Source organism: Equus asinus, chromosome 1 (genome assembly GCF_041296235.1).
Source record: "Equus asinus isolate D_3611 breed Donkey chromosome 1, EquAss-T2T_v2, whole genome shotgun sequence".
Lineage (NCBI taxonomy): Eukaryota > Metazoa > Chordata > Mammalia > Perissodactyla > Equidae > Equus > Equus asinus.
Genome location: NC_091790.1, coordinates 150,604,364 through 150,632,265, shown reverse-complemented (window position 1 = coordinate 150,632,265; position 27,902 = coordinate 150,604,364). Strand labels below are relative to the sequence as shown.

Genomic DNA, 27,902 nt, shown 5'->3' with positions numbered 1-27,902 from the left:
CTGCCTTAGAGACATTGAGAACCATGTAAATAACAGTGCTGCTTTCTTCATATTGGCTGCTAGAAATCTCAAGGCCAAATTTGTGGTCCTTCTCTAGTAAAAGTAGTAGCTACTAAAGTACACACTTTATATGCTAATCTCATTCCTGGCTCATTGTATTTTTACTTTTAACTGATTGCCACAACTACTTTAAAAACACACACATACAGTTCATGTTTGTTTGTTTTGAAAACTGCTTTAAATCCTTTATGGAATATAGCTAGAATAAAAGGAAAATATAGAGAAAGAAGGAAGGAGAAGCAAAAAAGAAAGCAGAGAGAGAGCCCAGAGAATATGGAGGAGGACAGGAGAGAGAAAGAACAGGGAGGAAAACACTTTATATTTTCATTGTTACTTTTTTAAAGTTGTGCTTTTTCTCTTGCTTTTTATTTGGAATAGAATGAAGAATAATTTTTTTATCAACATTGTTCTTTCCCTGAATTTCTCCAAATAATTCTGCCTCCTGAATAGAATCAACAATAATATAAACTTATTTTTAATATTGTTCTGCCCTTTTCAGTCTCTTAAGTTTCACAGATATTAGTGACAGAGCCAGGAAAAACCTTTCACACTTCTTCCCACTGTTTTGCTCCAAGTTCAACTTATCTTTCCTTAATACATCAAAGAAAGGGACTGAAATTTCTTCTAATGATTTCAAAAAAGAAATAATTATATAATATTAGTTGCAAAATAAAAGATCAAGGATCACATGATTATTGGCCTCTATACCAAAAAGAAGAAAGAAAGGAAGAAAGAAAGAAACAATTTCTACCTATTAAAAGCCAGGTCCTTGACAAACGGTTGTTCCTGAGACTGTTAGGCTGGTCCCTGTGCACACGGCAGGCTGGGAATACATGGATAGCCTGCTGCCTTTGAGCGGCCCTGACTCATTTTGTCGAGTGCAAATATGGAAGTGCTGTTTCTGAGTATACTTACCCTTCCAAACGTTTACCTCCTTTGAAACAGATTCTGAGCATCTGAGAGCTGGGTAGAATATTTCAAAAACCATTGTTTTCAGTTTCTTTATTCCACTGTGGATTTGGAGCATGAATTAAAATGATCAAAAATCCATGATCATGATTTTGCAAGAAATGAAGATGTTTCCTGAGTGTTACCCCCTCCCTTATTCAGAAGCCTCTCTGCTTCTGAAAACCTCTTGGGTAAGCACCTAATAGCCTTAAGATTTTTCTTTGTTTTTTTATTGTTTACTCTGAGAATGACCATGTAAAAACGAACAGCAAAATAATAGTATGACATACTGTGCACAAAATAATCAGAGTTTCAAGTAAGTTTTGTCCATAGATACATTTGTCACTGGATAATATACCTTTTTAATGTAATTTATAGTTTAAAAAGAGTGATAACAACAGCAATCTTCTCCTTAAATACTTCCTCAGACCTGCAGCAGGTACAACTTAAATGTTAACAAGGGTGTAAAGAATTTTCTTAGTGTTAAAGGGATTGATGACCAATATAGACAAGTAGAATCCATGAACATGGTAAAGCACAGAAAAAGAGCTTGAAGAAACTCACATATACAAGTGATGCCAATCTGGGATAAAGCAGTAGCCATGTGTTCAAATGACGCCAGGGGTTAGACTGGTAATGTAGATGTAATGTAATGTAAGGTAAATGAGGTGGGGTCTTGGGCATAATTTTTCATCTTAAATATTGAGAAGAATTCACTCTTAAAAAAAAAATTCCCAGCCAGGCTAAAAGAAATCTTTGTGTTAAATATGGCTCCTGTGCTGCCAGTACATAACTTCTGCTGTCCAGAATGACTTATTTTTATACAAAGTTTGAAAATTGTAAAACAAGAAACGGGAAAAAGGTATCTCAGAGGAACTGGCTCGGTTGATTTCTTGTGTGCAATGATCACAACCTAACTCAAGGAGATTTCTGAGGGTGGGGCAGTTGTAGAAGGTAACTACTCTAACTCTCAAGGGGGTGTGTTTATAAAGGATTCTAGTCTCTGCCTGAGGATAAGACTAGAGTAAGGATGCTAAGGTTAACATTTCAAGTAAATGTTAAAAATATTCAGAGCAGTACAGAGAGTTTTATTGCATTATTAAAATTTGTTATTTGAGAAAATACATAGTGGTGAAAATTATCATTAATTCAGCAACTATTTTAAATTAATTTGAAGCATATTAATTGCAGCAATGCGTACATGCATTTGAAAATGTAGCTTCATATTTTTTTTTTTTTAAAGATTTTATTTTTTCCTTTTTCTCCCCAAAGCCCCCCGGTACATAGTTGTATATTCTTCGTTGTGGGTCCTTCTAGTTGTGGTATATGGGACGCTGCCTCAGCGTGGTTTGATGAGCAGTGCCATGTCCGCACCCAGGATTCGAACCAACGAAACACTGGGCCGCCTGCAGCGGAGCGCGCGAACTTAACCACTCGGCCACGGGGCCAGCCCCTGTAGCTTCATATTTTTGCCACATAATATTTATTCAGTCCATGGACAATGTTGAATGTGCATATGAACTTATGGGCCTTTTATAATTAATAATTTCATGGCCCTCCAGGGTTTGTGAACACAAGTTAAAAACAAGTGGTCTACATTTACTCTATTGTTTAGTATACTAAAAGCTGCAAAGAATGATGCATCCAAACTAATAATAAGAAAAATGCTGAATAAATGTTAATGGGGGGGGCTGGGAGTTGAGGTCACAAGGCAATCAAGTTACCTGAATTGTCTAACACAGGTGTACCTAGATTCTTGGAAGGATGAGAGAGAGAAAATAAGGCAAAAGAAATGTTGACGAGATAATGATCAAGAACTTCTCCAAAACAATGAAACCACAGATCTGAAAAATTCAAAGCATAACTAGGAAAAAGAACCACCAAAAAATCAATTAAACAAACAAACAAACAAGAAAACCTTACCTAGACACATCTGTCAAACTGCTAGAAACTCAACAAAAAATCTTGAAGGCAGCCAGAGAAAACAAACACATCACATAAAATCAAACAAAGATAGGAAATATAACAGATTTCTTAGCAGAAAATATTCAAGCTGGAAGACAATGGAACAACATCTTCAAGTTTTCAAAGAAAAAAATGTCAACTCAGAATTCTAGACTAGCAACAACATCTTTTAAAAATATTTTTAGGGGCTGGCCCCATGGCCAAGCGGTTAAGTTCACACACTCCACTTCGGTGGCCCAGGGTTTCACCGTTTCGAATCCTGGGCGTGGACATGGTACTGCTCATCAGGCCATGGTGAGGCGGCATCCTGCATGCCACAACTAGAAGGACCCACAACTAAAAAGAACCCACACAACTATGTACCAGGGGCTTTGTGGAGAAAAAAGAAAAAAAAATATTTTTAAAAGATAAAGATTTTTCAGAAAAATAACAGTTGAAGTATTGTATTGCAATTAGACCTGAGTTACAAAAAATGATAAAGAAAATCATTCAGGAAAAACAGTAGAATACCAGATGGAAACTTGGATTGACACAAAGAAGTGAAGAGCGCTGAAAATGATAATAATGAAGGCATATACAAGAGACTTTATTCTTGTGTTCATTATCTTAAAAAAGATAATTGACTATCAAAAGCAAAAACAACGAAACTTTGCTGTGGAGTTTATGGCACATGTAAAAGTCACATGTGTGACAACAGAAGCACATAGAATGGGAAGAGAGGATTGCAGATAAACTGCTGTTAAGAGTCTTATATTATACATGAAGTAGTATAATATTATTTGAAGGCAGATTGTGATAAGTATTAATAAAGTGTAAATGCTACAGAAATAACTAAAAAAATAGAGGTACAATTAATATGCCAATAGAGGAAATAAAATAAAATAATTTTTTTAATATTCAATCCAAAGGAAGAGACAAAAAGAAACAAAAAATGAACCAGACGGGACAAATATGAGACAACTGACAAGATGGCAGATTTAAATTCAACCATATGAAGAACCAGTGAAAGTGCTGTCCATGGAACCACAGTGGTCTGGAGAGTGTTCCCAGTGCACAACAAGATAAACACAAGCAAGCATTTATAAAATTTTATAGCAATCTGTTTAGAATAATTTTTATCTGTTGAATATAATAAAAAAGAATCGTTTTTTACTTTGTATGTTTTTTTGTATCTCATTTTTAGTGATTCTTTTTTACTGCATTTACAAAAGTATTGCTCTGTGACAGACAGGAAATAAAACATAAACAAACAAAATCTTTTCCTTTACCACATGATAATTTGAGAAGCATTGATTTCATAGCAAAAGAACTTTCCTTTCAAATTGTACAAAGAAAAAAGTCTATTTGGGTAAGAGAGGTAGAAAGAAAAGGTGAAGCTAGAAAGGTGTGTTAGGAGTTTTATTAATCAATTAGCCCTATTGAGACAAGTTGTACCAAGAGAGAATGACTACGAAGAATTTGTCTAAGTATTACACTGGCAGTTTGTACATATAGGCTTCCACAGCCCCAAGATTTGGAGAAACTGCCAGGCTTTCTTTCTTTTTTTTTTGAGGAAGATTAGCCTTGAGCTAACATCTGCTGCCAATCCTCCTCTTTTTGCTGAGGAAGACTGGCCCTGAGCTAATATCCATGCCCATCTTCCTCTACTTTATACTTGGGACGCCTACCACATCATGGCTTGCCAAACAGTGCCATGTCTGCACCCGGGACCTCAACCGGCGAACCCTGGGCCGCCAAAGGAGAACGTGCACACTTAACTGCTGCACCACTGGGCTGGCCCCCTGTCAGGCTTTCTAATAAGCTTTCTAACAGAGACCCCAAGGAGCCAATCTTTGGACAAAGTCTCACTTTATTCTATTCTTTTGAGTGGTAGCTTTGGCAAAGGTATCATCAAGGTTTAGTGCAATAACACCTTATTTATTTTGTTGACTTTATAGTTATAAATCTTGAAAACTACCACTTCCATTTACAAGCTGTTAAACCTTGGGCAAGTTCATTAATTGCTCCAAGCCCCAAGAAAAAATGGAGATGACACCACCTTCCTCATGGGATTATTATTAGCATTAAATTAGTCAATACGTGTAAAGTGCTTAACATAGTACCACACAATGATGAAAACAGTAAGCTCTCAGTAAACGGTAACTAAGAAAAAAAAAATCCCAGTTTTGTTTCCAACATTACTTTCTATTCTGCAGCATACCGAAAACAAAAATCATCTGTGATAATGCTGGAAGCCAGAAACTACCCCCAATCAGAAAGCTACATTTTTTTTTAGCTACATATGGATCTAGTTCAACTGGAGTTTCCTGAATGAATGTGGGCCTTTTCCAAGCACATCCAGCATAGCTCAATCATTGGCACTCGAAACAAAGCTAACGCTCTGAAAAGCTGCACATGATAGAAATTAAGCTACCTGTACTGAAAGTGGATGTGAAAGTATTTAAAAGGGAAAGAGAATGACTTAGAAGAAAAGGAATTTAGGCAGTCTCCTTTGTATAATCTAAAGCTTGTTGATTCATTTCGGAAATATTCCCAGAGTTAAATATAATACTATTGTGCCATTAACAGAACAGGTTTCATATGCTGTGCATGGTTAATGCGGTGCATGGTTCTTCCTTGGATGCCTTAAATATTTCACCCTGAAACTTGGGAACCAAAACTTCTCAGCAATACTAAGCAGTTTAGTAAGCTCTTGGCGCTATGCTGTGCTTCTGCTCAGGCCATGGGCATATCCGAATAATTGAGTTTAAGCTTAAATAATGATCAGATGCCCCTAGAAACCTCCTGAGACACCAGACTCAACAAAGACGCAGAGGTTTCCATCACAGTACTGATTCTGTGCCCTTTTAGGCATGTTGTATAAAAGATAAACTAAAAGAAATTATCTTTTTAACTTTTGCATTGCATCAAGAAAGTGTAAAATGAATCATCTACAGTGGACCAGAGGTTCTGCATACAGTGTCTTGATTTAGTACTTTACAAATTATCTAATATTTTTTAAACCACTGAAATCATTTTAGCCTAATTTGATTTCTAGGATATTTTAGTTTTAATTTTTTTACATAGCTTATTCTGTTTTAAGGTCTACACAGTATGTATAATGGCTTCTCCAAGCCAAATTTCTTATTTGTTTGTTTTGGGAAGTAGAATAATTACCTTTTCCACTTAAGAGGTACTTGAGAAGTTCAATATTTTTCTATGCTCAAGTCTCTACTCTTAGGGATAGAGCTGAAGATTCCAGGAGATATTTTCTTTCTGGGAATACAGATAGTGGGCGTGGGAGTAGCAAATATTCATAGAGAAAAGCCTAACTTATTAGTAGATTCAGTGGAAGAGCTATTAAAATCAAACTTATTACCCAAAGAAGGCACAAAGTAAGTATCTTTGGTCAGCATCTAAAGAAAGAAGTAGAGGGCAGACTGGGGCACCAAAAAAGTGCTGGACACTGTGTTAAACACTTTAACAACATTACCTAATTTATTCCCCACAATAGCCTAATAAATGTATTATTAGTCACTTTTACAAAAGAGGAAACTGGTTTAAGAGAGGTTAAGTAACTTGAACAAAGTCACACAGTTGATAAGGCATGGAGCTGGGATTTCAATCAAAGTCAACCCTACACGTGGATATTGTTATAGACTGCATCGTGTTCCCTCAAAATTCAAATGTTGAAGCCCTAACCCCCAACGTGACCACATTTGTAGACAGGGCCTGTAAAGAGGTAAGTACGGTTAGATGAGGTCATGAGAATGGGGTCCTAATCCATTATGACTGGTGTCCTTCTGAGGAGAGGAAGCAACACCAGGGATGCACACATACACAGAAAAGGCCATGTGTGGACACAGCAAGAAGACAGCCATCTGCAAGCCAAGGTGAGATGCCTCAGGAGAAACCAATCCTGCCAGCACATTGATCTTGCACTTCCAATCTTCAGAACCGTGAGAAAAAAAATTTCTGTGTGCGTGTGTTTTTTTAAACAACACAAAGTACAGTTGACCAAATCTTCATTGCTGTCAGGGATAGGATAAAGCCACATTTTTCTACCCTGGGTACGAACATATCAAGAAGGGAGATGTGAATATTTTAAAAGTTGATCAGTTTTTATAGGTAGAAGTTTTTTGTTTGTTTGTTTTGCATGTATGTGTTTGTTTCTTTTCTTTTCTCTCTGAATTCCTTTGCAGTATAGGCTAGTTATACTATGTTCCAAATACAGGATGACTGTGAAGCTTAGAAAGCAACTGATTGTAATTTCATGGGGTACTTGGGTTGTTGTAGGAACACCTTATATTTATGAAGCTGCTGGTAAACAACAATTTCTGTTTTTTAAGCCACCCAGTCTTTGGTATTTTTTATGGAAGCCTGAACAGACTGATACAGATATGAACCTAAAAGAGATTTTCTATATTGCTTGTTCTGTAGATCTCTTCTTAATGATATATAATGAGAACTAGTGTTAGGTGCCACGAGCACAGGGCTACGAGTGTTTCTGTCTTCAGGGTGTGACACATAATATATGCTTAATAAATTTTTGTCAAGGGAATGAATTAATGAATGAGAACAAGTTAATTCAATAGTGACATATTTCTTGACAGGGTTTGATTGTGGCTAAAAAGCCTAAAATGTGATATAAAAATTCCTACCCCATTCAAGTCCTGCAATACATATAGAATATATTGAAGAACATTTCTCTCTTTATCAATTAGCACCACACTTACACTGTAGCCCTCATTTACGAGAATCAGGTGCCTCCTTTCCCTGGCTTGGCATCCAGAAACATCTGGGACACTCCTAGTGCTCCAGACCTCTTTGTCATGGATCACCCTTGCTGCTCATAGAAACTTCCATGCCCTGCAACTATTTTCCCAAAGGAAGCAAACTCTCTAAGACAGTCAGCCAGATCCCCAATGACCAGCTAATTGGAGCCTGCTATCTGATCTCTCAAGTAAAAGGAATTTTTTAAAAAGCTATTTTAGGGGCTGGCCCCATGGCCAAGTGATTAAGTTTGCGCACTCTGCTTCGGCAGCCCAGGGTTTCAGCGGTTCGGATCCTGGGCATGGACATGGCACCGCTCATCAGGCCATGCTGAGGTGGTGTCCCACATGCCACAACTAGAAGGACCCACAAGTAAAATATACAACTGTGTCCCGGGGGTATTTTGGGAGGAAAAAAAAAAGAAGATTGGCAACAGTTGTTAGCTCGGGTGCCAATCTTGAAAGAAAAAAAAAGCTATTTTAAATTTGGATAAAGCACATAGTAATGCCATATTTGATCCCCAAAGAGGATGATAAAGCATGTTTCATTAATCACTTCTACTTCATAGGTAAAGAAATTGAGGCCCAGAAAAATTAAATGATTTGCCCATTTGTGGTCATACAGGATCTTGTCAGAATGGTCCATGCATGGATCAGCAACATTGACATAACATGGGTGTTTGTGAGAAATGCATCTCACGCCTCATCCAGTTCTGTAGAATCAGAATATATACTTTAGATTTGTAGAATCACTTTGGAAGAAGTGACAGTGTGAAGATTTGAATCTAAATGCTCTAACTTCTAAATCAAGTTTCTTGCCCATGTGCTTCATCACAGGGGCTTCTGAAAACAACGCCCCCTCTCCCCTCACGAGTCTCCCTAAAGTGCCAGGATTCTAATGGGAGAACATCAGTTGGGTAGGTACATCAGATGAGACCTGAGAGCTCCAGAGCTTTGAAGAAGCTTTTAAATCATAGCTTTGAGCCAGCAGCCTATTTATTCTCTGTAAAACCAGACCTAATTAGGGCAATAAATCAAATTGAGGAAGTGTCCATTCTCTACACACAGCTGCCATTGATAACCTACATCATCACATTTGATCCTCAAAACAATGCAGTGAGAGAGGCCTGATTATTTCCATTTTACAGATAAAGAAACTGAGGCTCAGATAAGTCAAAGTAATTACTTTTTTTTTTTAAGATTTTTTATTTTTCCTTTTCTCTCCCCAAAGCCCCCTGGTACATAGTTGTTTATTTTCAGTTGTGGGTCCTTCTAGTTGTGGCATGTAGGATGCCACCTCAGCATGGCTTGATGAGCGGTGCCATGTCTGTGACCAGGATCCAAACCAGTAAAACCCTGGGCCGCAGAAGCGGAGCATGTGAACTTAACCACTCGGCCATGGGGCCGGCCCCTAGTCAAGCAATTATTAACAGAAGCTTGGCATTGCTAGGGCTGAGCAGAAGGACACATCCCCTAAAAGTGTAAAACCACTCAGGGACAGTTCTGCAGTTACTGAGGTAGCAACACTTCAAAACCTCTTGAGAGATATCTATGACTCTGTGTAACTGTCACTTTTTTCCTCCTGTAGGATAATGGTAAGAGTCCTATTTGTGGGCAAGGACCTATGGCATTCTTTACTGTATTCTTTTGCTGGCTCTGCAGACTGTAACAATGGGTGTCCGCCCTTCTCCCACGTGATACAACGTTCTAGCTCTTTGAATGTCCATATTCATTTCATGTTAGATGTTCTGCTGAAACCCTGAGACCTTTGAAATGGAACTGGGATGGATTTATGAGGACAATGGGTGGGTGAACCCACATGCTTTCTCTCTTTTGTTCAACACTGGGAGGAACACATGAATGACAGCCCATTCCCTTGGGATCACTTCTAGGTTATAATGCCCACACCTTAGCTTCTTTAGTCATGGTGAGATGAAAAAGAAACAGAGCAGCTACACGGAGGACCTTCAGACTCCAAGTAAAACCACAGATATGATGAATGAATACTGTGACCAATATTCCATATGGAAAGAAGGCGTGAACTATTAATGCAGCAGCTGGAGGAGACAAGGGGCATGCCATGTACACTAATGCTCTACCACAAACTCCCTTCCAGTTTGATCAACTGCTTTCCGGCAGCTCCATTGACCTTGCATGTGCAATTTCTAGTCACTCTTCATCTTCAGGAAAATATCCCTTTGCTATTTACGTGCCAGGAACAGAATAAGTACAGGAATATGTTTGTTGTGGCAAAGTGCTACATCTTGAGACTCTAAAGATCCTTACTTAAGATACTGGTGGACTCAAGGATTTGTCAATAATATATGGATTCCTGTGGGTTATGTGGTCAGTCAAGGAATTTGAGAGTCCCTATTGCAGTTATTCACAGTTTCAGTGACCTGCTGGTCAGTCTTACTGAGACTGAATTAGAGATAGAGCCAAGTAATACCATTTTAGTATTTTCCTACTGCTTCTTCATTTAATCTGACGTACATACTGTGTAAAGGGTATTTCATAATATGCTAATCCTTGTAGTCACTAGACAGTGCATGTTAGAGCCCTGTCCCTACCAAGACAGCTTAATAAAATTAACTCTGACTCAGTCAGTGTGTGAAATGAGATTCTCTCTAACTCATCCCACAGTGGTTTGGTCCAAGAGCAGAGATTTTTCAGTGGTCTAGTCAGAGTTGAAATGCTGTGTACAGCTGCATAAATTTTTTACCCCAAGTTAATGATGTCTGAATGCACAGATTTAATACTTTATAGGAATTTCAATAAAAAAGAATATGCTCTTGGCAAAAGAAACAATTGTGCTTTCTTATGGCTAGGGTAATTCTCATTTGGGAAAGGAGTGTTGACAATCATATGAGGTTGAAATTATGGCGAGTTGTGTGTACACAGTACTGTGGTTAAGAGCTTGAGAATCAGGAGATTTCTACTTCACCACCTACTAATTGTGTGACTTGAACAAGTTACTCCCCTTGCTGAACCTTGGTTTCCTTTTCTGTAGAATAGGAAGCCTCAGTTATACCTTTAGTACTAAGACTCCTGGGATTGTTGTGATGATTAAAAGAGATGAGGTAGGTTATCACTGGAAGCTGCTGCAGGTAAAGAATGGCTGCCCTCTGATGTGAGGCTGTGAATAAACCCAGTTCTGTGAGAATCAGTAAGGTATGTTTTAAAGGGTTCTCTAGAGCCCTGCCTAGACTAGGGCATTTCACCCTTCCCTCTATCTAATAGATAATCCCATCATTAAAGTGAATCCTCTGGACACCATTAGGGTCAAAGTTAAGTATTATTATTTTAGACGGTTAGAGTACAGCCCTAAATAACTTAGCAGAAGTTTTTTATTGGTTGATCCTATTTAATATTGAAGTTACTGAGGATTAGAAACTGAGAGTTAATAGTAAAAAATAGCCCTGGTAGCCTGACTCCAAAGTTTGTGTTCTTTGCACTGTATACATGCAACACAAAATTGGCCACGAAGAAATAAAGAAGTCACCATCCTTTGGTCTATGCACTAGCCTAATGGGATCGACAAATCAGTTACCCTGAATCTCACAGCTAGATATAAATCAGCAGGGACCAGCCAGAAACAACCGAGGCCACAATGTAACACTGTCATTAAGAAGCTGCTAAAAGGCACATAAAAAGCACTGGGAAATGTCATGCATGCAAATGTCAGGGCATTTTCATTATACTTGAAAATGGGCAGGTGTTAAAAAACTGTATCTACGTTGCAACTGCACAATTTATATAGAAAACTATGTCTAAAAAACGTCCCCAGGGACTGGGAACCCCAAAGCACATAATGCTGCTAAGATCTGGAGCCACCCAGATGTCTCACAGCACAGGATCTGCTATTGAGGCCCAGATTTTTGAGTGCTTGGATAACTGTGCCCCTGCCCTCAAGCTCCTCCAGACCTCCAAGGTCAGATCTTAAGAGAGATCTTAGGATCTCAAGTTGTGCCTGTAAATCCAACTTGCTCCCCTGCTCCATCACCACACCTCAATCCAGGAACCAAAATGGAAGGCAAGAACTCTGTGTGTTCTGGATAGAACAACTGTACCCCCAACTGTCCTCATCTATATGGGTGGGAATGAAGATGGGGACCTAGAACTCTGAGCAGTCTTGACAAGCCCGCTCTCATCCTCTCTGAACTTTCATTGCTTCCCCATCACTCTGCTTGGGACCCTCAGTACAGATCTCATTATTCTCTGTATCCCTCTTTAAGTTAGTCAGCCATCAGCCAGCTGGGGACCCTTAATACCAATCTCATTGCTCCCTGTAATACTCCTTATGTTAGTCACCACAAGAAGCCAGGACTCCCAGGTCATTTCTTACCCATCAATTCTAATCTCCAAAAGGTAATACTTCCCATTAACCACCATTTCTGTCCCCCAGCCCCATCAGACTCCATACTCCCTTCGTTGCTTTCTTTTTTCCATAACATTCATCGTTGCACACACATATTTAATGTGTATTTGCTTATTTGTCTCCCCTACCAGAATCAAAGTTCCATCACGATAGAATTTTTTCTGTTTTGTTCAGTGCTCTACCTGCAGTTCCTGGCATATAATAAGCACTCAACAAATTTTTATTGTATACATAAGTGAATAAATTTTGTTAATGAATTCTGTCCCAAGCTGTGGTAGGCACTAGAAGCTGTGAGTATATCAAGTCCAAAGGCACAGAGAATAGTCTATGCCAATTAGTACTGGGCCTTTGACTTCTCTCATACTTGTTATTAATGGAATAGTGGACCGATGCTGGATATTGTACTCACTTGCTAGCTCTCAGAATGAAGATTTGATGCCTTGATCAAAGAAAACTGAGACAGGAAGGCTATCTTATAAAATATTTCATCAGAAAAATGACTTTGGATCTTGCTCAACTAAGAGTCCAGATATTCTGATTACCTTCAGTACATATCCCTATGAACTCTCAGGTCTTTCTTGCTAAAGTTTATTAATAGAAATAAAATAAGATTAACATAGAGTATAATGATAAGCATAATAAGTGATATGAGTGGAAATTGAAAAGGAAAAGACATAAAAATGTAAAAAGTATGAGGCTACAAGTTGCTCCATACTTAGCACACAGGAGGTTCTTAATACCTGTTTATTTAATAAATGAATGAATGGATGTTGACACGTCTAAAGGAAAGACAATAAGTTAGGGAAAAAAAGTAATCTCTTTAGGAGCAAAGAATTTCACTACAGGCCTTCGGTTTTATTTCTTTTACTTCTTTGCCACATTTCAAAATGGTATAGGATCAATTTGAGAAGTCTTTATAGATCATCATTAAGGATATCTCCATGTGTCCATAGTAAATATTAATCAGAGACCATATCAATCATATCATTTAGAATATGACAACAGAATAAATTAACCAAATGATTTTGGATGCTTATCACTCTCAAATATATTAGTCTTTTAATAGTCTTACTAGTCTTCATAAAAACAATGACTCAATTTATGCTCTGTTGCTAAGATAAATCATTGTTTTCGTCTTCCTTTATTTTACTTATTATTTTATATTTAAAAATGAGACACTGCACAGTGGTTATAATGCCTCTTGCCTAGGAGTCAGAAGCTATGGCTTCTACTCAGGGCTTTGGAATGATTAAGTCCTGGGGACTCTGCTGTGAACTGCCTGCTATGGTTCAAGCATTCAGTTAGCTAATTGCTTTTAGTTTTGGATTTTGAAGGAAAAGCAATAGATTACTTGAGAATTTAGAAGTTATGCTTTACTAAAGTTCCTGTCTAAATACTTCACAATGACAAATCTAATAGTGATGTGTCAATATTATATATTGGATATTAGTTTGTTACAGAGATGAACAGCTGGGTCTGGAACTATCCACGGTAGAAATATCACAAATGAAAATATTAGTGAAGTTTTTTCACATGAAAATGAAAAGCTGAGATGGGCCAGGGTTTCGCTACATTTCAGGCTGCACAACATAGACGCTGTCCCAATGTTCCTTTTTTCTAAGTAGCCCCATTTCCTTTGTCAACTCTAAATTTTTGTTTGACCTAATGAATTATGTTTTCTTGACAGTCAGAAGCAGCATTCAGTGGATGATTATATATTCAAATATTTTAATTTCTTAGAAATTTTGTTTCATAGAGCCATAGAGTTCCTGAGTTAGAAGATTAAAGCTCATCAACTCCATTTACCTTCAGCAACCTCAGAGTCTAAGGCTCTGCATGATTATAAGCAAGACACATAGACAAGAGGAGCAAATTATTATAGAACAGAGAAAAATGATAGAACAAGAAATTCCAGAAATAGATGTTTCCTTCTTCCCTGCTATTGACATCACTTTGGTTGACATAATTGAACATATATTTTTTATAAGTTATGTGGTCCTGAGAATGTAAAAAACACATGTGCAATGCTTTGATAATGGCTTTGTGTGTGTGTGTGTGTGTGTGTGAGGAAGACTGTCACTAAGCTAACATCTTAATATCTGTGCCAATCTTCCTCTATTTTGTATGTGGGATGCCACCAGAGTATGGCTTGATGAGCAGTGCATAGGTCCACACCTGGGATCAGAATCTGCGAGCCCTGGACTGCTGAAGCAGAGCACCTGAACTATGTTCACGCAGCTGGCCCCATGTTGATGGCATTTGACAACGGAAGACTTTCAATAGCTTGCTAGATCCAGGCTTATTTTAAGAAGAAAATGAAACTAAAATTTCAAAATGCATCCTGTTGTACTTAGCCATAATGTCAAAGTAATAGAAAGAATTTAATCACAGCTAAGTGAATTAAGGAAGAAATTAAGGTTTCCATTTCTAACTCTCCTCTTTCCTGCAATGGACACCAGACACTTAAATATTCTATATAATTTTACATTTTGTAGTAAACACAGGGTAATGTATATATGTTTATTTCTGTGGGGAGTATTGTCTACTTCCCTGCAAATATTATTGAGTATACACAATTAGCATCATCTAAGCAGTACAGAAATTTCCTTTGTTATTGAGAAGGAATTCCCTAGCTTTCATAATATTTTGTACTATATTTTCCAAGGCTGGGGCAACACGATCTTTTTGTGGAATCCACAGCATGAAACAAAACTCTCAAACAGTTTCATTAAGGTGGCTTATCAGTTTTACTTTTTCCAGGTGCTGTGGGGTGTTCCTGCTAGTATCATTTACAACAAGTTTAAAACTAACGAAAATCCAAACACAATTAGGAAGGGGAGATGGGGAAAAGAGAGATTCCAAATCAGGGTGGATCTTTTTATTGTGCTGGAGGGAAGAGGACTCTGATGCCCCTTTGATAGCAGCAGTGGAGGAAGTGAAGCACTGATTGCAAGCCAGGTTTGAGTTGACCATTAATACAAGAGAATCAATGTTATCCTGATTACTGCATGTAAGAAACAGATGCCACCCCCTCCTCTTTCTGCAGATGTAACAAAATCATTGTGCCAGCTCAGGATAACAGTGTGAGAATAACAACATGATGCATATACTTATGATAAAAGCAAGAGGTTCTCATGTCAATATCAAAACTTCAGGGACATCCAAATTTTGGTACAAACATTAGTTTAGTGGGGTTTTTTGAGGAAGAATAATTCCCTGCTAATTGGCAACAGATAGTGTAATTGTCAAAAATATGGTGTGTTTTTATGGCCTAAACAAATAATGCCTAGATGTGCCTTCTACCCTACATTCATACCCTCCACACACACACACAAACTCATACAAACACACTCATTCCTAATTGTTCTTGAAAATTTAGCTTAAGGACTGCTTGAGTACCCCCACACTCCTCTTCTTTCTTTTCTGTTCTGGAAACCCCCTCCTCTGTGCTCCCACAGCACATTTATCAGAATCAGCCCAATGAATACGCTATGAGCAACTGAGAAAAATGATCTTGTCTCATTAGTCTTTGCATTCCTATAGTTTGTCTAATCATTGGCAACAAGCCTTATCTTATGTTTTCTACCCTTCACTCCTCATATGGTAGCATATGTTACGCCTTCTGAAATACTGATTTTGTTACAAAAACCACTCTAAATAACAGGAGAAAAATGTATTAACCAAACCTTTCTGTTACATTGAATTTAACTATATGTCCATAGATTTGGTCATAAAAGAAATCATTTCCTGATATTATAATACAATAGAGAAAGTCAGAGCAGTCCTTTGAAAGGTTTGCCACTGGTACTTTTTTTTTACTGTTATTGGGGAGAATAAATGTGGAGGAGCAAGGTAGCGTAATAAATGAGAAAATAATACAAAGGTATAAATGTAGCTTAAAATAAAATTTTCTTCTGAACATATGTACATATATATGTAATATTTATATATATGCAAATTTTATATATTAGAGGGGAAAGCTTACATTTGAAACCTCACAGAATGAAAGAAAATTTGAGAGATTTCATCCAAACTTGCCTCCTGTATATACGTATAGTTAGTATATAACTGAAATGTCTGCTGAAAACCTCAGAGCAATTGAAATGAGCCTTAAATTACCTCCCCAAAATCAACTAATCCTTCTCCCCGTTTCCCCCTCCCCAAATCACAAAAATAACATCCCTAACCCCTAGTGTGTCAGATCCAGGTATAATCAAATAGAATATGGACAGAGTAAAAATTTGTAATAAAAAGCTGGGTTTGTGTTCAAGATTGACTGAGTTACTGCTGGAGAAGGTGCCTTGATTAAACCTCACAGAGCCTCATTTTTGGCACATCTTAGACCAGTTATGCAGGCCCAGATTCTGCCCATGCTCTGCAATTCCTCATTCCTCCTAGGAAACTGTTCTGCCTCTTCCACAGCTCCTCCTCCTCCAATCAAGGGTCTGACACTGCCCATTGACCACGTTTATTTTTCTGCCTTTGGCACTAGGAGCTTGTCTGTTGTAGGATAAAAGTGGAATTCTCTGCTGTCTGCAGGGCTTTCCCCAGGGAACAGAGCATGAAACCCAAACTTATATATAAAATCATATCCTGTTTGCAAACATCATATTCCCTTTGCTTCTCACTAATCTGGTCCTGTAAACCCCAGCACAGCTTGAGAGCCCATTCCTCATCTAAACAAATGCCATAAGCCCCTTTATACTTTTACAACCATGTCAAAAAATAATATTGCCTGCCAATAGTGATGTGATTGGAGTTGCCTCCTCCGAGCCATAAAAGAAGTGCAGAGTCTGTTATCAATTTCTCTAAGTGTATCAGGGGAATTATGGGTCGATTCAGTTCCAAGTTATAAATGACAACTCAAAAGCCGCAGAAGCGTTTGAAGCTGGGAGCTGATGACGACATTATCATAAAAGCCTGCTCGTCCTTGCTTTTGTGGGTTTTTTTGTGGCCTATCAAGTGAAGAGTGAAAAATAAGGCTGAGAAATGACTTCAAGATTTCTTCACACAGCAGCAGGTCAGATAGCCAGGAAAACGATCACTATTTTTAGTGATATACCCCGAGGAGTGAGAACTAAAGTGGTCCTGCCCTGGCTTTTGTTTCCACCAGAGTCCCTTGATTATCTATTTCACTCTACAATGACCAATTCCTGGGATTTGGTAAAATGCTCTTTTCAATTGGTGCATTTTCTTGTAGTGTAATCACACAGGGATCAGAAATGAGTCATGCCATAGTAACTAAACAAAATGAGAACCAAACACAAAGGAATTCGGAAACCTTGAGATTGTTGCTCAAAACGCAATTCTGGAGAGCACACTTTAACGCACTTTAAATACCACTTACCCTTTGAGCTACTTGACCAACATTGTTAAATTATCACCTGCAATTTTAGGGGAAAATATAATAAGTAAGGATTTTCTGATTTCATAATGTCCCTGGTAGTCTCCTCAAAAGCAACTAATTCATCAGCATTCAGTAGGTATATATTAAATCCATCCAGTAGAGAAATATATATTTTAGGTAACTAGAGTTTACTTTAACAATTGGGGAGCATTAAGTATTTTGGAATTTAAACCAAGGGTCTATCTTAAATAATTTGAACCAGAAGAGTGCCTTAAGACAAAAGCAATTTCAGTGGTTCCCAAACTCACTAGGGTGCCCCCATGTTCCCAAGTTGGGCCATTCCAAATTCATACTGGGTATCTTTTGCATACTTAATATGTCTAGGATTGTCTTGGAGGTAAAAATTTAGACTGGTACAAATCCAGAGGACCCAGAATTTCTCTTAGGACTTATACCAAAACCAAAGATCTTAGGGGCTAAGATGGTTCCTGAATGTCTAAGAACACAATGTTGTTCCTAAAAAAAGCCAAAAGGACTGAATCAAACCAGTTCTCAAGTATCAACAAGGACACGCTTGCTCACACACACACACACTCACACACTCACCTAGACCCACATAAACACCACCAGAGGGCTTACAGGCCAATTTGACAAACAGACGTGTCTCTCTTCAGCCCTTTCCAGCATTGATGGAGTCAAACTAATCCAGTCTTTCTCCTCTTGCCTCTACTTGCCCAAGATAGACTTACCCACCACCACTGCTGCCACCATCCAGATTAGATCAGTGTTTGGGGCTGTTATTAAGGACATATTCTATGACACCCACTGTTCCAGAAGCAGCACTCACTATTCATTCCTTGGGCACTTCTAAGAGTTTATTAGAGCAGTTCTGGCTAAAGAATAAAAGTCACCTTGATCTGGGTTTAGAGCAGTTGAGTAGAGGTACTTTGTGTTCAAGGGATAGTGAGTTATAGGCACAGCCCAAGTCAGACTTGGGAGGTGGGTCCTAGGGAGCTGTCCTCATTTCGACTCTGGATCAGCAATTAAATGTACTTTGTAAATGTAATCTAAATGTAAAAATGTAATGTAAATGCAAAAAGAAAAAACTCTGTAAATGAATAGGGTTTGATGACTACCACTCTTCTAACAGCTTTGATTTCCTCCCCATCACCTACCCACTAAATTGTCCTTAGCTAAGTTGTCCTTAGCTTTGTTTCATTCTTCGCCTCATTTACAGGTAATCTTACGGCCATTCTCTTAAAATAGCCACTTATGATGTTAGAAAATAAATTCAAAAGTCAATGAAACCCACTTTAGAAGTCAGTTTATCCTCTGCTTTTTAGAATGATTTTGCAAGCTCCTGGCTTGACAGGAGATTTGCTAAAAACGAGAAGGATTAATGTACGGTGGTGATTGTCCTGTGCTCGGAGTCAAAAAGCAAAGCTCACTGGGGAGCTGCCACAAAAGGGACCACACTACACCAGCTGCACAGCTGCACTGCCAGGCTTCAGGGGCAGTGGATGGCCTGTTGAAGATGAAAGCTGTGGAAGGTCCTAAAATGCTCTTTTGGAACTCCTCCACATGGACATGCCCGTCAACCTCATACTTTCAGCCTTTCACCCTTTGCCATGTGACTTCAGGAAAATAACCTCAGTTCTCTGAGCCTTTAGGTTCTCATCTGAGAAATAGTGTTAATAATAATGACTATTTTACAAAGTTGTTATGAACCTTGGTTGTATGTTAGTAAACTGTAACGTCCAATGCATATTGATACAGTTGCTATTCTTATTTCTAGAGGGCAGAATCACACGTGAAGGAATAGAAAGATTATCCTTGCTAAATCTAACATCCCTAAAATGACAGAATTAACTGAAATTATATGGGATTTCCCTGTATAAAATTTAGTTATAGCAAAATTTTGCCTAAAATCTGACATACACAGGACTAGTTTTGTTCTTTCCCTTCAATATCCGAGAAACCTAATTGACTTAAATTCCTTAGTCCTTGGAAACCTGATCTAGAATGATGTTGTCCTAACACAACTTAGCACTTAGTTCTACAGGATGACAGTTTGTTACTGGTAAGAGTTAACTTTAAATAGATTGCAGGTTATAGGCTACATTCTAATCATCCACCAAAATGTAGACATTTTTCTTCACATGTCGCTGGATTCGAACAAATTTCTCCTTGAAATGTGGTACAAATATCCTGAGTCAAAAAGTCTTTGTTAATTATTGAAGACAAAAATGACCCCAGGGGTTCACAAGCAAAATGTCCCACAATGCAAAACACTGAAGTTTATGCCATTTTCAGTAGAAATATAATGTATGTGCACACTCAGTGTGACTATTGAAAATTGAGTTCCTGTACAAAATGGTGTTAAGCCCTCTTGTTACTACCTGTTTCCAGCTATGTAAAAGTCTAGCTAAGCCGCTTTCATGGATGTGTGACCTGTACAGTTACACAGAATCCTGCAGTTAGAAGGGCCCCACACTTGGTTCAATTTGCTATTGTTGCCATCTTGAAATTCTTAACTTTTTTTTTTTTTGAGGAAGATTAGCCCTCAACTAACATCTGCTGCCAATCCTCCTCATTTTGCTGAGCAAGACTGGCCCTGAGCTAACATTCGTGCTCATCTTCCTCTACTTTATATGTGGGACGCCTACCACAGCATGGCTTGCCAAGCCATGCCGTGTCCGCACCTGGGATCCGAACCGGCAAACCCCGGGCCACAGAAGCAGAGCGTGTGCACTTAACCACTGCACCACTGGGCCAGCCCCCTTAAAATTCTTAACTTTTGAACAAGAGGATCTGCATTTTCATTTGGCATTGAGCCTTATAAATTATGTAGCCAGTCTAGTGTAACTTTTACTGAGAAGCAGCCTTAAACACAACTGAACAGATAAAGCAGATATTTTTGGAAGTGTATGTTATTAACAGCAGTAAGAAAACTCATACTTACCCCAATTCCACCACAAGGTAATGAAGAAAAAAACTTTTGAGAAGCGCCACCTACAGTAAGAAAATATGAAAAAACACGTAAGTTTGGAATATAACTATAGTTTTTTAAATTTTTGCTGTTTTTTAACACATATTATTATATTAAGTAGCATTTAACATTTGACTCAGGAGCAAACTGATCAAATTTTAGATAGGTAAGAACTTAAAGCAAAAGAATACAAATATTATTAGATGTAGTGTCTATTGCCCCACATGAACAAACACCCATGAAGTTCGAGTTATATCACAATATCTTTTTTATTTATAATTTATTAATTATTTATTATAAATAACTCGGCTAGTCACTGTCACTTTTTAAATTTTTCAAATAGTAAAATAACTATTCAAATATGGACTTACTCAATTTCTACTTCAGATATAGCTAAGACCAAGCATACTATAAGCCTTTCCAATAGCCACAATTTTCTAAACAAGTCACAAAACACTACAAAAAGGATACCCTATTTGGGGGTCTATACAATATAAATAAAAATACACGAGCTGGCCCCATGGCCAAGTGGTTAAGTCCTTGTGCTACACTTTGGTGGCCCAGGGTTTTCCCGGTTCAGATCCTGGTCACCGACCTGGCACCACTCATCAAGTCATGCTGAGGTGGCATCCCACATAGCTCAACTAGAAGGACCTACACCTAGACTATACAACTATATACTGGGGGGCTTTGGAGAAAATAAAATATATATATACATATATATATATCTTCTTTAAAATATACACCAAAATTTTACTTGTGACTGTGTCTCAGAATTGATATTTCATGGAATTTTTAATCATTTTGTTTACTTCCACTTTTATTTTCTACATTATCTACTATATGAATAGAGAAAACAAAAGTAACGATTGCTGAACCAGTCCTGATGGCCTAGTGGTTAAAGCTCGTTCTGTGCATGCCACTTTGGCAGCCTGGGTTTGGTTCCCAGGCGTGGAGCCACACCACTCATCTGTCAGTAGCTATGCTGTGGCAGCAGCTCACATAGAAGAACTAGCAGTATAACTAGAATCTACAACTACGTACAGGGCTCGGGGGAGGAAGAAAACAAAAACAAAAACCACTGCTAAACCCCTAAGACTAAAGTGTGCCCAGCAAAGCAATTAAAGAGAAAGGCAGTAGACATTTCTAAATCATGGTCAAATGGCTCTAAAGTGACTCAGACAGGTCACTTGGGAAATTAGCGGTAGAACTAGGTACAAACCTCTGTTTCACCTATCCCAATTCATTTGTTCTATTGATGATCAATGAAATAAATAATAACGAAAACTGAAAACAGGTTTGTGATGGAATTCACATGCCATGTCAGTAAAAGTTTAAATAGATTTTACTGTCACAGAACAAAGTTTATTTTGAAAACAATAAACTGTATGAGTTGATTTTTCAAATACAATTGCTAACAGATGGAAAATGATAAAGAAAAATGTAAGTGCAAACAAAGAAACATCTCTTTATATATAAGGATCTTCATGGAAAAAAGATGAGAAGTCAACAGAAAAAATAAATAAATTATGGAAAAATACTAAAACTGGAATACTGATGTCAGTAAAAGAAACATAAAAAAATGATGGATAGCTTGGGGGAGGAGTAAAGTTTTCTTAAGTCGTTGCTCATAACAAAGATATTTCTGTATCATTGAATATTTTGCAAGGATGTATTCATACGTCACAGGTGAAATTGAAATATATTATGTTGTATATTTTAATGTCTGAAGTCTTCATTCCATAGTTAGTGAAAAGGAGTAAGAATACAATGTAATAAAATAATTTTTAAAGTAATTTTTAAAAATTATTAAACTCTAAGGGAATAAGAAAAATAAATGATATGCTGCTTAAGGAGAATTTTATTTAATAATGTTTACATAGTACAAAACAGCCAAATAATAATAATTTAAATTTAGTAGTGTGTAACAAATTTTTCATTCACTGACTTGACTGAATTTATTTTTTAATAACATTATATTATTATAATGTTATCCCTAGACTGAGATCTGGCTAGCCACAAGATAATGAAAACTGGTAGTAAGAACGACAGGAATATTAATACTAAAGAAAACGTTGCACCAGAAATGATTTGAGAGAATGTTTTTAAAGTGTCACCTTACAGGGTCTAAAGTATTTAAAAAGATAAATGGTGCCCATTTTCAAATCTAATTATTTTATAAGCTATAGATGTCTTTCAAGATACAAAGACTGATAGGTCCGGTCGTAATGAACTTTTACTGAAATCCTTCCTCCTAATTCCAGAACATAACTATCGAGTAGTAGTATCAATTTAACTCAGAAAATTCATACAATTGAATGAATTTCAATTCAATGTGTGTGCGCATTGACACCTCCCGCCTGATCTGTGTTGGGAGGGATTAGGGGAGAAAGAGTGATGTATGAAAGTGAAAGAAAGGGATGGAGAGAAAATATCTTGATGGTTATGAGTTTCTATACATTCACACATGGCCGCTTCCATCTGGTCTCTTAGATATAAATAAAAAACAAGCCACAAGAATTCAAATTTAACAAAGAACAAAAAAAATTATAAAAAGTCAAGTTTTTAAAATAATGGGATTATTCACTTAGAACTTGAATTAAGGAAAATTAGCTAAGTTTCTGGATTCACGGGACAAACTGAAGTAGTTCAGAAGTGTCATCAAAGTTGAATTTAGTGTTTCACATCAAGACCTCACAATGCAACATCTCTGTTTATCTTTACTAGTGCAGCTAGCACACAACATTGAAATTGTTGCACTGATCCCTGAGAGGTGACTATGGAACTCCACACGTGTATCTAAATCTAATTCTAAAATCATCAGCTATATGAATATTATCCCACATTAAATACTCAAAACTAATGAGATAAATGGCCAATTTATTTGGCTTAAAACTGTAAAATTAAATTATTGGTCCTTGGTGTTTTCATTGCATACATATGTGAAAAAGACCTTTGCCCAAGTTCTAAGTTATACATTGGAATTCATTTTTAAATCATCAAATTTTCAAATGATATATATGTTGAGTATTTTGAGAAAATAAGTTTTGCTCAAAAGTGTCAAATTTCATTTAAAAAAAAATGGTATTGCCATGTTTCCTAAGTAAATCATTGGAAACGGCCAAAGTTCAAATTTCATGTTTTTTTACAAATATGTCTTTTCTCTTAAATTGTGGAATAATAGTTGTTTTGTAACATCCTTCAGACACCTACGTGTAAGTTTGCCCCCATTAAATCCAAAGTACCTAGTCCTATGCCTCGGTTTACACTACAGTAAACAGAAGAAGAAAAAGAAAAATGGGGAAGGGTTCCTACTTGTATTCTCTTAACCAAAACAAAAAATAATCAAAGTATACATGGCTTCCTATCTTTAAATGTGTGAGTATTCTGACCTCATAAAACCATGGAAGTTAATGTCTGGTTTACTTGACCTTTGTGGGAAACTTGGTGAGATTATTAACTCATGTTAAAATAAGGACATTTATGGGGCTGGCCCCGTGGCCGAGTGGTTAAGTTCGCGCGCTCCGCTGCAGGCGGCCCAGTATTTCGTTGGTTCGAATCCTGGGCGCGGACATGGCACTGCTCATCAGACCACGCTGAGGCAGCGTCCCACATGCCACAACTAGAAGAATCCACAACGAAGAATACACAGCTATGTACTGGGGGGCGTTGGGGAGAAAAAGGAAAAAATAAAATCTTTAAAAAAAAAAAATAAGGACATTTATTATACAGTATCTACAGCGAAGAAAGTATTTTACGTAAAGGCTCTGCATGTGCAGAGATTGATTCCTTCAATAGAAAGAAGGAAAAAAACATAAAGTGTATATTTAGATTGACTTATTTGCCTTTACATTAATATATGTTTACTTCTATTATACAAATTGTATTTATCAAATTTTAATAACATGTTTTCTAAAAATTGAGTAATCTTTACGTGTTCCCATCAATTTCTCCCCAAGCTACCTTTACCCATTCTGCAATGCATGCACGTGCATACACATACTCACCCATATGCCTTTACTTCATAAATTTAGGGATGCCTGCCACTTGTTTTAAAAAGGCAGACCGTAAGCATTATAACAGGTAATTGTTAATTTCCCCTTATAATCGCTCTCCAAGATGCCTACTGTAAGTCATATAATTGCTTTTGAATTGTTTAGCCCCAGATAATATACCATTTTGAAATATATTGAATTAAGTGAAGGAGTCCAATAATTTGGAACTGACACAATAGGTTTATTTGAAAGAAAGGGACAAAAAGGGGTCCTAAAATGACTTTTGAGTTAAAATACTTAAAACATGATCCTTTTTGCACACATTTCCATGTCATATATTGTTATTCCATTATAAAAGTTATTGATAAACAATATAATTCATATAATTGTTTCACTGAAAATAAGGTGTTATCATGAACTTTTTCCAAAATCTGTCATTTCTATCACTCATATAAAGTTTATATAAAGCTATGTAACATAAATTTTATTTTAAAATCTGATGGTAAGGTTTGAAAAATCATACATTAACTAAAAATTATATTATTAGTTTTCTACTTCTGCCATCTACTTTACTATTTAATTCCATAGTTAAGGTGTGCATTTAATAGATTACATGAAGATTTAAAATGCGATCTTACTATAAAATGTAGTGTTCTAAGCATAGTAATAAGGAGTTTTCACTTAAAACAATTTGTACTATGACCTTTGTCTGTTAAGGTCATAGAAAAAAGAACTGAAAGACACAAAACAAATGGGAAAGGTGAAGATAAATTTGAATAAAGAATGTGAAAATATTTTTTTCTTTTAGTTTAAAAATGTAAGCTAACAAACTTAACAATGCATTTATTCCTGTATGCTAAACACAGTGAACAAACACTGCTCAAATAAAGGTTAATTTTATAGTAAACAATATGGAACTTGCACTGTCATTTTTTCTAATGCAGGCTTTTCTTAATCTACATCGGCTTCTATTGTAAACGACTCATTCCACAAAGCAATGTTGCTGGAAAAGCTGATTTTTTGTCACACTGCTTGCCAAATATTTTGAACTGACATCAGCATTGACTAATGATAGTGCTGGAATGTGCTGTTCTCAGTAGAAGGGAGGCCCGTACAGACCTAGGAGTGTCCTGGGGTCCAGCTTCTGTCCATCCAGGGGGTTGGTGCCGTACAACAGTGAGTGATGTTCAGAATGAACAAGCTGTATTTCCTCCAGGCTGGCTTTTCGACCTTGAATTCGCTGAAAGAAAACAGCAGAAGCCTACAGTACTCCACTGACAACATTTAGAAGAAAATAAGACCCCAAGTCCCATTTAAGATGATTAATAATGGGCTGAGTTTCACCATGCAGGAATGTGACACTGATTTGCTTAGTAAAGTACCATAATAACATTTGAAAAATGAGTGTATGCGAGGTTCAGATCCAATGGATTGCTTATGCCTAGTAGGCAATTGACATAAAGCATAGTCTTCTTTGCATAAAAAAGAAATATATAACAAAGAAATTAATAGTTAACTTCTTTGTAAAAGTATCAGCTTAAAAACAAATAGGAGCTACTGTTTAGCTGAGAAGTAAATTCATTAAAATTTTATTTTACACTCACCTGAAGAAGTTGTTCGAACAAATTCCTTATTGTTTCTTAAAGAACGTAAGTACCAATATATTTTAATATATTTGATTATCACAAATATGCTGATCACTTCATGTGTGTGCACCTCACAGCAGTGTTAATCGAGACCAATGTTACTCAAAGTGTGTCCTACTGGATTGGTAACACATCAGGAACTGTGTGTGAATGGTCTGTGATGAGGTCTCTAGAGAAATTCAGATTAAACATTTAGAAACTTTTAGAGTAATCTGACAGAGTATTTTCCTATTTGTTGAAACTAATATAATCTCATATGTCTTCAATTTTTATTTCACTTTTGCAGTATTTTATTTTTAATGTATTTTATAAAATCATTAATCTGTGACAGAATGGAAACTATCTCCATTTAACCAGAAATAGTTTGAGCCACTCTAGACTCAGTCAACATTTTTACAAACACGTTAGGCAGAGACTTTCATTTCAACTAACAAAGAATGTTCCTTCAACATAGACAAAATCATACATTAAGTTAAACTTCAGTTAGTCAATATGCAAAGTGTTCTTCCTGGCCACAATTCTCAGTTGGCACATCTGTGAGCCCAATAAACATCATGCTGGTGTATGAAGCTAACTAGCCTTACTTTTGAAAATTGCTGTGCTTCCTAAAATTACCCAGACAGTATTAGTATTTCACTTAAGATAAGTATCACAACAAGGCACTTGTAAGGTAATATATTAGTAGACAAATACAGTGAAATTCAAAGAGAATCTGTTCAGGGAATGCTGTCCTCTCATATTCCTGACCATGGAATCACCAGTTGACATGGAAACACCAGGTGAGATTAACATCTCTTTCAGGACTAGGACCAGTCCATATTCAACCTGCTTAGTTTAAGGTGATGCAGCTGCTGTTGACACGTGGTTCACTGAAGAGGCAGCCTGGGAAAACCTCAATACATGTATTGATACTTCCTAGGGGTTTACTGGGTAGAGGGCAGAGCTGTTCTTGTCATGAAAATAAATGATCATGTCACAGTGAGAGAGGAATGGTGCGGGATCCAAGAGGTAAAACGAAAGTAACAGGAGTGATGTAAAACAGAAACTTCTTGACACTGTGCCAAATAAACAAACAAATGCTTACGAAATTTTCTTTGTCATAGCATTGCAGTTTCCTGTTTTTGACATCCAATTTACATTTCTAGAAAAATAAAACTATGCTTTAGAGAAATTATCCCTAGGTAGGTGTTGAATGTTGAAATTAAATCAGGTAGATAATGCTGAAGACTAAGGCAAATTTAACGATGGCCATTTGGCCAGCCATTGCTCTGATCAATAAATAAACATGTTATTGGCCAAGATGGCTTGCTGGTAAACATAAATTTGAAAACATGGAAGACCAGAACAACCAAAGAAACAGAATGACTAGTAATGAGATAAAATGAGCAAGGAAAGTTCAAAGTCAATATTACAGGGAAACATTTTAACTGTGAGATTTTATTGGTAGAAAATCCGCCAAGATAAATAGTGATAACTCCATGGTCTGAGTCATCTAAAATTGGAATGAACAGAGCACTGGAAACAAGACTGTGGCAACAAGTCCTAGTCTGGCAGAATAATGAACACCATGAAATAATAGGGCTTCCAGCTCCCATTTCTATGAGTCTATGAAATCCATAGCCACTAACATCTTATATGCTGATAGAGTGAAACATCTATATCCTAAACAATGTCAGTTCTGTAGCTAACAATCAGACTCATGTTTTGACTACTATCATAAAGCTTCATTGATTTTTTTCCCTTTCTCTTTTTTTATAAAGATATTTTTTCAGCTCTAAATTGAATTTTTACCTCTGGTATGGCATTAAACACTCAATAATAAA

The 27,902-nt window shown here is 37.0% G+C and overlaps 1 protein-coding gene across 27 annotated transcripts in view; it reads right to left on the bottom strand.

Annotated features, from left to right (window-relative positions):
• Nucleotides 1-27,902, bottom strand: part of HDAC9 (histone deacetylase 9) — an 866,113-nt gene that overhangs the window by 205,585 nt on the left and 632,626 nt on the right. For all 27 annotated transcript variants that reach the window (XR_011503369.1, XM_070509723.1, XM_070509733.1 and 24 more), the window contains 2 exons: nt 25,553-25,673; nt 20,412-20,461 (listed from right to left, as the gene is read on the bottom strand). Coding sequence is in view for 26 of the 27 variants with exons in the window: in XM_070509723.1 (XP_070365824.1) it covers nt 20,412-20,461; nt 25,553-25,673 (171 nt within the window). In the remaining variant the exon portion in view is untranslated. The remainder of the gene's footprint in view (nt 1-20,411; nt 20,462-25,552; nt 25,674-27,902) is intronic.